The sequence below is a fragment of the Amphibalanus amphitrite genome, unplaced genomic scaffold (assembly GCF_019059575.1).
Source record: "Amphibalanus amphitrite isolate SeventyFive unplaced genomic scaffold, NRLGWU_Aamphi_draft 000649F_arrow, whole genome shotgun sequence".
NCBI lineage: Eukaryota > Metazoa > Arthropoda > Thecostraca > Balanomorpha > Balanidae > Amphibalanus > Amphibalanus amphitrite.
The window spans coordinates 213,193-222,364 of record NW_024882143.1 but is presented as its reverse complement, the minus strand read 5'-3'; the positions used below and the strand labels follow the sequence as shown (position 1 = coordinate 222,364).

At 62.7% G+C, this 9,172-nt stretch overlaps 1 protein-coding gene across 1 annotated transcript; it reads right to left on the bottom strand.

Moving 5' to 3' along the window:
- Positions 1-289: 289 nt before the first annotated feature.
- LOC122363963 (zinc finger CCCH domain-containing protein 18-like) lies at positions 290-8,557 on the bottom strand. The gene is made up of 11 exons (XM_043333841.1): positions 7,881-8,557; positions 7,069-7,246; positions 6,382-6,635; positions 5,733-5,829; positions 5,425-5,588; positions 4,878-5,006; positions 3,417-3,538; positions 2,501-2,834; positions 2,055-2,383; positions 1,628-1,842; positions 290-1,106 (listed from the first exon to the last, which is right to left on the bottom strand). Exons 1-11 carry the CDS (start codon positions 8,522-8,524, stop codon positions 732-734), a joined length of 2,841 nt encoding a protein of 946 aa, XP_043189776.1. The 5' UTR covers positions 8,525-8,557; the 3' UTR covers positions 290-731.
- Positions 8,558-9,172: the final 615 nt, after the last annotated feature.

The following is a 9,172-nucleotide window of genomic DNA, read 5'->3' as shown; positions in this document are numbered from 1 at the left end:
TAACGGTTTCAAGGATATTGTAGGAAAAACAACGGCCCGGCGTGGGTCCAAGGGGCGACCAAGACCCTAGTAACGACCATCGGAACGGTTCGCCGCAGCTGCCACCGGCCGGCGGTCTCTGCCACCGGACACCGCGCCGCGGAGCCCGCCCGGACCTCCACAGCCACACCGCGCCGCGGAGCCCGCCCAGACCTCCACCGAGCCCGCCCAGAGACACACCGCGCCGCGGAGCCCGCCCAGAGACACACCGCGCCGCTGAGCCCGCCCAGACCTCCACAGACACACCGGCCACTGTCCACCGGGAACTCTATTCACGATAAAATGCAGCCAACAGGATACAGCGAGCGATGTGTTGGTCTACAATAGCCCCCATCCCCCCTCCCCCCGAATGTGCAGTCCCTGGTTCGTGTATGTGCCCTCCGTACTTGAGAACACGGAGTTCACACTAAATCGCGCCGGACAAGCCGGGGTGCCGGGTACGATCGATGAAATCAGAGCGGCCCGGCGTCCGTCTCTGGCGCCTCCGCTGGACGACAGTCGCTGGACAGCTCGGCCCGGCCGGCGCCGGTACACCGTCCGTTACTGGGACCCGGCCGGCGCCCACAGCTCGGCCCGACCGGCGCCGGTACACCGGCCGGGGCCCCGCTGTCACCCGGGCCGGCGACCAGCGCTCCGCTCCCCGCCCACACACACAGACACACAAACACCTCCCCTGAGGCCGGCCAGCGGCGCTACACCTTCTTGGGCACGTCCAGCTTGGTGCGCTTCTTGGAGATGGCGTCCTCGACGGCCTTGAGCTGCTTCATCAGCTCGTCGCGCCGCGAGGTGGACGGCTTTTTGGTGACGGGCCGCGGCACCGGCGTGGGCCGGGCGGTGGCGGCGGCGGCGGCCGGGCCGGCGGCCACCGCCGGCACCTTGGCGGGCCGCGCCCCGGCCGCCGGCTGGTCGGCGGCGCGCTTGCGGGCGCTGCCGGCCGGCGGCGCGGCCGACTCGGGCTCCGAGTCGTCCGTGTCGTGCAGGCCGAGCCGGTCCACCACCCGCTGGCTGGGCTGTACCGACGACGGGCCGCGCAGCGTCAGCTTTATCTGCTTCTTCTTGCCCGCGTCCTGGAGCACACAGACGGACACACGGATAGCAGGGGTCAGTTGGTGACTGGGTGCGGGGGAAGGGGGGCTGGGCGTCCTGACACACGGATAGCAGCAGGGGTCAGTTGGTGGCTGGGTGCGGGGGGGGGGGGGCTGGGCGTCTTGCCACAAACATACACACAGACAGACAGACAGACAGACAAATGGTCAGCTGATGGTCAGGATGTCCCGCCACTTGCATTAGAGCACATAAAGGATTCTTCATGGCTCCGAGTGGAAGATAAGGATATCTTTTCTAGGCGGGTTACTGGAAAACCGAGCGACGAAGGAGCGAGGTTTTTTCTGTAACACGCGAGGAAAAGATATCCAATCTTCCACGAGCGGAATGGAGCTGCCAAAACCCTGCCAATGCCTCGTATATCAGGAGCTCAACAGCTTCTGGTAAAGGTGTCATCCCGGTTCTTCCTCCCCAGACCCTTAGATCCCGGACGCGGTCAGACCCGATGTGCGTCCCTCAGACCCGGTACGCGTCCGTGACTCACCGCCAGTGCGTCGATGGGCCGCCGGTTTTGCTGCGGCTCGTAGCCGGCCGGGGCGGCGCGGGCGGCCGCCGGCGGCGACCTCACGGCTGGGGACGCCGCGGCCGGCGGCGGCGGAGGGGGCGGAGGCGGCGGTGTGGGCGGAGCGGCGGCGGGCGGCGACACGGAGCCCCGTTGGCCGGCGGCCGGCGGTTTGCGTCCCGCTGCAGGCCGCCGTCCTGGAAGGTATACAAACGGGATTAGTCTCTGTGGGTACAGACAGCCTCGGTGCGCGCGGAACAGGGTGAGTGGGCAAACGGTGAAGTACAACATTATAATATGTGTCAATATCTTCTAATAAAACAAGTGATGGCTTGTACCAGAAATTACAGAAAGTCCCCCACGCCCGGCGGTATTCTGCGCGGAGCCGGCTGCGCCGCCGGACGCTCACCTTTCCTGTAGCTCGGTGACGGCGTCCGGGACGCGGAGCGGCTCGAGCCAGACGACGAGCGGGACGAGCGAGACGAGATGCTCGTGCTCAGCGAGCGCGAGCGGGAGCGGCGCCAGCCGCGTCCCCGTGTCCGCGACCGGGAGCGGGAGCGGGAGCGGGACGGCGAGCGGGACAGGGACGAGTCCGAGTCGGACGAGTCGGACAGCGAGCGAGACCGGCGGCGGCGCGGCGCCGGCGCCGCCTTCCGGCCGGCCGGCGCCGGCGCGCGGCCCGGCCGGCTCGGCGCCCTCTCCGGCTTGTCCCGGGACTGGGCGGCGGCGCGCGCCGCGCTGCGGCCGGCGTCCGGCGCCGCCGCCGGCCGGGAGCCGCTCTTGGTGTCGGCGCGGCCCGGCCGGCCGGCGCTCTCGGGCGCCGGGCGCGCCGCCGGCCGGTGCCGGCCCGCTCGCGACTCGTCGCCCCTGCCGGGCGGCGCCGGCCGCGACTCGCGGCCCTCCGCCTCCCTGTGCGGCGCTGACCGCGGCTCGGGCTCGCGGCCCGGCGCCCTGGCCGCGCGGGCCGCAGGTGGCGGCGGCGGCGGTGGTGGCGGTGGTGGTGGCGGCGGTGGGCGCGCCTCGCGGCCGGCGCGCAGCGAAGGGTCGCGCCCGGTGCGCGAGTCGAACTCGCCGGCGGCTGCGGGCCGCTCGCGCTCCTTGTCGCGGTGCCGGGCCGCGCCAGAGTCCGCCGACAGCATGGCGCCCATCGTGTGCGACGGGTACCGGCCGCCGCGGCCGGCCGACGACACTGCCGACGGCGGGTCAGTGTCAGGCGGACGGGGTCAGGTCACACTGTATGGGACGGGGTCAGGTCACACTGTATGGGGCGGGGTCAGGTCACTGTTTGGGGCGGGGCAGTTCATACCAACGGGGTCACATCGGTCGCACCGGCCGCTGGGCGGTGTTCTTGATTTTTTTTCCATTATAGTCCAGTCCAGGTCTGATGGGCTCAACCCCGGCGGATCACCAGCGTGCCACAAACAGAGCCCAGGCTATAGTGGTTCCGACAGCATATTGCTGCCCAAGGTATGACAATGTAACCCGTAACCACCCTTCCTCCCCTCTCAGTCCGCCCCTCCTCCCCTTTCAGCCCACCCCTCCTCCCCTCTCAGTCCGCCCCTCCTCCCCTCCCTGTGAGTCCGCCTATGCTCCCCGCTCAGTCAGTTCAGTTGCAACTCCATCCCCAGCGGCAGAGACTAGTCTGTTAACTCACCCCTGCGCCGGCCGAGACCAGTCGTGTGTGCACTCACCCCTGCGCCGGCCGAGACCAGTGACTGTGTATATCAACTCACCCCTGCGCCGGCCGGGACCAGTCTGTGTATCAACTCACCCCTGCGCCGGCCGGGTCGCGGCGAGCGCGAACCGCTGCTGCCGGATCGGCTGCGAGACGAGCTGCGACTGCTGCCCGACCGGCTGGCGGACGAGAACGAGCTGGACCGACTGCGGGACGAGCTGCCGGAGCGGGAACAGCGGCGTGGGAACACTGGGCCGCGGGCGGCGGTACACACAGCGGTACAGACAACGGTATACACCAGGTATACACAGCGGTACAGACGGCGTACAGACAACGGTATACACAGCGGTACAGACGGCGTACAGACAACGGTACAGACAGCGGTACACACAGCGGTACAACTACAGACAGACGGGGACAAAAGGCACCATTATTAAAGTTGTCAATCGGGTACCCAATTCATAGTGGATTGTTACGATTACCAAACAGATTCAGATTCGGCAATGGATAGTTTAGGCCTAACATTGGAATACATTGGCAGAAGGTAAAACTTTTGGGAAAGGTTAGTCGTGATCGAAACGATTTGACTTAAGCTCCTAGAAACCCTCACCATGGGCAGATCCAAGAATTTCTTCGGTCCGGGGCTAGGACGTGTCATGGGGCGCCATGTAACGATGGCGGATCGCTTTTAGCGCTTTGGTGGAAAGCGCACGAGGCACGAGAAGCATCAATACCTTTAACGCCGTTCAGCTAAAGATATCAACTTTCTCTTGATTTTACTTTTTAACCTTCGGTTCAATCCTACCGCTCATCTCGTGTCGTATTCATTGGTGCGCTTGAAGCCACCCGCCATCGTTAAATGAACAGACTATAGTGGCGCCGAAACCTACCACTGGGACACCCAAGAATAGGCATACAGCGAACGAGGAAGGAGCAAACACTGACAACAAACAGCGGACGATGAGGAAACACTGACAAACAGAGGAAGAGGAAGGAGCAAACACTGACAACAAACAGCGGACGAGGAAGGAGCAAACACTGACAACAAACAGCGGACGACGAGGGGGAAACACTAACAAACAGCGGACGAGGAAGGAGCAAACACTGACAAACAGCGGACGAGGAAGGAACAAACACTGACATATAGCGGATGATGAAGGAACAAGCACTGACAAACAGCGGACGCGGAAGGAACAAACACTGACAAACAGCGGACGAGGAAGGAACCAACAATGACAAACAGCGGACGAGGAAGGAACAAACACTGACATACAGCGGACAAGGAAGGAACAAACACTGACAGTGACAACATACATCGGACGGGGGAGGAACAAACACTAAAAAAAGGATGAGGGAGAGCGAACACTGACAACATACAACGGAAGAGGAAGGAACAAACACTGACATACAGCGGACGGGGGAGGAACAAACACTGACAAACAGCGGACGGGGGAGGAGCAAACACTGACAAACAGCGGACGGGGGAGGAGCAAACACTGACAAACAGCGGACGGGGGAGGAGCAAACACTGCGGTCGATGGAGGAGGCAGCACTCACAAGGAGCGCGCCGACGAGCCGGACGAGTAGCTGCGCCGCCGCCGGCCGCCCTTGGGCGACTTGGCGCGCATCCACGGGTCGACGAACTCGTCGCCCTTGCCTCGGCGCGCGGTGGCCACCTCCCGGTACCTGTGCACAGGGGACGGAGCGGACGGGGCCGGGGCGCCGGTCAGACGCGCGGCGGACCGGACGGGGCGGGCGGCACCGGGGCGCCGGTCACACACGGCCGCACCAACACACCGCACTGCCCCTTCTGGTTACCAATAGCCGCTTTAGAGGTGAAATCACGCCGTACTTTCACGGTGATGTGGACCATTTATGAGCATCACAACACTGGGATAGGTATCATACAATCCTCTCCGCAGTTACTTCAGTCTTAAAAATACTGCAAAGACAAGGAACGGCACAAAGGCCGTAACCGGTTTGACAGAAGCTGCAACAGAAATAGTGCGCATAAACAGAAATACGTCAGAAACTCTCTGCGCATCACCCAAGACGACGCTCCCGCCCGTTGCCGCTGTGGGCGGCCGTGGGCCGGCCGACTGACCGTTCCGCCTTCCAGCTGCGCTCCGGCGGCGGTGACGCTCCGAAGCGGCGCTCCTCGCTGAGCCGGTCGCGGGAGGCGGGCCGGCGGCGCGGCGGGCCCGCCGGGTAGCCCGGGTGCGGCGGCGCCACGCGGCCGCGGAACGGAGCGCGGCCCGGCCGCGGCGGCTCGGCCGGCGGGTAGCCCGGAGCCGGGCCGTACGGGCCGGGCGGCGGCCGGCCGCGGAACATGGGCGGCCCGCCGGCCAGGTAGGGCGCGCCCAGCGGCGGCAGCTCGGGCCGCGGCGGCCGGCCCGGCAGCAGCCGCCGCGGCGGGTACGGCGGCGCCGGCGCCACCCGGTACACCTCCGGCGGCGGCGAGCGGCGCCGCGGCTCGTACGGGTCGTACGGATCGTACGGATCGACGAACCTGCCCGGCGACAGACGGTGGCGGTCAGACGGGCGGAGGGGAGGGGCCAGACGAGGGAGGGGGAGGCGCCACACTCCCAGTCCACGGCTGACCAGCCGCAACGGCGCCCGACGGCAACAAAGGCCATACCTATGTCTGAACATCGAAAGGACAACATGCCGATCCCAACGGACAGAGAAATCATTCGGCTACGTCAGCGGGCTGTCACTGACATGTAAAAGCAAGCCAAGACAGTTACTGATTAATTCGCCAGCGCTGCGGCTCCCGTTCAAAGCAAGTAGTGGAGCGCGGCGCGGCAGAGTCGCCCGGTGCGGCCGCCTGTCGGCAGCAGTGCCCGCCACTCACCTGGTGCAGTTCAGACCGGCTGACCACCGCCCGGCGGCGGCGTCCTCTCTCTCTCGCGCGCGCGCACGTCTCGCCTCGGCGGCGCCTAGCGGTCCTAACCAACGGGACACTGTCCCACTGTGAGTTACTCTGGCTACTCGCGGTCACCGGACAAAGAATGACTGGTCGGTCGGGCGGGCGCGCGCGCTGGGCCGGCGGCCGGCTCACCCCCGGCGGCGGTACGCGTCCTCCTTGACGGTGGGGCTCGCCGGACGCGTGTAATAGTCGTTCTCCTTGTCGAACTCGGCCTGCGCCAGGCTCAGGTTCATCTTCTTCTCCTCGAAATCGACGTCTGTCTGGCGCCGCTTGGAGGCCTTTCGGACGCGCTCTTTGGCCTCCCTCATGGCGCGCTCCCAGGCGGTCTCGAAGCCGGGCCCCGGCCGGGGCGCCGGCTCCGGCGGCGGCGGCGGCGGCGGCGCGCGCTGCAACACAGATTGCCGGTCACCGAGCGGTCGCAGACGGCACGGCGCTCCCAGGGCCGCCGACCAGCCGACAACCGGCCACTCAGACAGGCCGACAACGCAGCCACAGTCGGCTGAAACGCTAAATACATCCTATGCTGTCCACATGGTAGACCGTAGACAGAGTAACATTTCTTTGGACCTGCTACACTTGGCAAATGATAAGAAAAGCTGGAAAAGTTCTATGAAAAATCACGCTATTCAGCAGCTAAAATGCTAGGAGAGGGAGTTATTTGCCCGAGTCTGCCACTCAACTACCCAACATAGCAGTAACATTGACGACATGGCCTATTATCTACAATGCTCACTGGCTAACCTGTCACCCACAATATAGTTAAAGTTTTAGCCAATGAATTGATATTTGTCATTCCTTTGGAAGCATACTAATTACTACCTTATCTTCATCATCTTTATCCTTATTCTTATCCTCGGCTTTTTCTTTGTCCTTATCCTTTTCTTCTTCTTTCTTCTTCTGCTCCTCTTCCTCGTCTGATGGTTTGGGCGGCGGAGGCGGCTTGGCCGGCGCAAACATGTTGTAGTTGCCCTTGTCTGTCACACCAGGGTGGATAAATCTGCAGATGAAAAAAAAGATACTGACACTAGTTGGCGATAGAAAAAAAATCACGCGGCGTTTGAATAAGCCCTCAGCCGAGCGCCCATGACTGAGGGGCCGCCTCGTGCGTTTCACTGCGCCTATTGGTTTTCGAGCTATCGGCTGGGGGCGTTTAACGCCCCCCCCCCCTCCTCAGCAAACGGCGGGTGGCGAAATGCCCCAGCAACTGCCGGGATACAGCCGTTTCCTTCTTATAAACTATAAAAAGAAGATGCCAAGGACATTTTTTTTTTTTTGCAGCAAAAAGAAAGCTATTTGAATAGTATGAGTTAATAATTTTGATTTCAAAATCCAAGTTATGCTGTAATTCGAAGCTTGTTGCGGGTTTCCAATAAAAATACGTCTTGATGAGACCGAGAAACTTTGTTCCTTATGTTGCGACGCCAAAAAAATCGATCCATAACCCCTGTTTCGACTGAAACAGACAAAAAAGCTCACAGATAGTAGAAATTAATGTAGTGGGTATACAAAGTTTCATGTCAATCGCAGCATCAGCCCACCCTTCCGCCCGCCCACCGCCAGCCATCCCGCGCCCGTCAGTGGCCCGGCCCGGCCCCGCCCCGCGCCGGCTGCACGGCGGCGCGCAATCTCACCGGCAGCTGATGCCCCACGTGCACTGGCCCTTGTTGAAGAAGCGGCAGATGGACTTGGGCTCGTTGCGCAGGTTCTTGTCCTCGTCGTCCGAGATCTCGCCCTCCTCCAGCGAGTCGTCGTCGTCGAGCCGCGCGCCGCCCGACGGCCCACTCCGGCCGGCGGGGACCTCATCGTCGTCGGCGCACTCGCCGTCCTCCCCGTCCCCGTCCCCGTCCCCGTCCCCGTCCCCGTCTCCGTCTCCGTCCCGGCCCGTGTCCGCGGCGTCGGTCGGCAGCGCCTCGCACTCGCCGGCCGGCTCGGGCGCCTCGGCCTCAAAGTCCAGGTCATTGTCGATGGTGAGGTTCAGCGTCTCCTGTGTCAGCGGCGTGGAGCGGCGCGCCGGCGGCGCCGGCGGCGCGGCCGGGCTCTGCGGCGGCGACTCGGGCGGCGAGCCGGGCGTCTGCGGCGCCGGCGGCGGCGACTCGGGCGGCGTGGCGGCCGCCGGCGTGGCGGGCGGCGACTCGGGCACGGCCGCCGGCCCGATCGGGCTGCTGGCCGCGCTCCGGGCACTGTCGTCGGCGGCCGCCGGCGAGAGCGCGCCCAGCAGACTCTCCGTGGCCTCACGCGCCTCCTCGACACCCTCGCTGACGCTACTGTCGTCCATGCCACCAACCGAGCCTGCCGCAGTGCGAGAAGGGTCTCAGATATTGGGGGCAGGTGCATAACCTGTTGGATTGGGTTCAAAGAGACTAGCATAGTTCTGGAGACACTAAGTTGCTATATTTTGGTAAGGTACAAGACACATTCTGCAGGATGTTCTTGTTTGAGATATCAATTTTATATTTGGCTTGAATTTTCCCCCTCAATATCCTGGCTAAACAACACTACTTTTATAGAATACTGCCTTATCAGAATTATCCTCAAAACATAGACATCTGGCAGAATCATATAAACTTAGCGATGATCTGGCAGTGATGAGGTGCAACTGTGTGTGCTGCCCGTACTGCTGCCAGATGTGGGCTCCACTAACAAAATTCTGAGACTGATACAGCAGCAATGTTGGAACCGTGAATTTTGGTCCTGGTCCCGGAGAATAAAATTTCGCATTCTTTGCATTTTTAGCGGAGCATTTTGCTTCAACAGCACCTGCTTCACCTGTAATGTTTATAAAAGGAAGGAAACAATTGTGTCAATGTCCTGAAGGAACAGCAGGCAGCCCTTGAAAAGCAATTTGCAGATCTCAAAGCCAGGGATAAAAAAGTGTCAGGATCATGGACCAGTCACTGAAGGAAAATGAGATCTGCAAAAGACC

Coding starts and splice junctions, on each gene's coding strand:
- LOC122363963 (XM_043333841.1), bottom strand. CDS start 8,524: ATGGACGACAGTAGCGTCAGCGAGGGTGTCGAGGAGGCGCGTGAGGCC. Junction 5,830..6,381: donor GACGCGTACCGCCGCCGGGG/GTGAGCCGGCCG, acceptor GTCGCCGGGCAG/GTTCGTCGATCCGTACGATC. Junction 1,107..1,627: donor GGCCCATCGACGCACTGGCG/GTGAGTCACGGA, acceptor TGTGTGCTCCAG/GACGCGGGCAAGAAGAAGCA.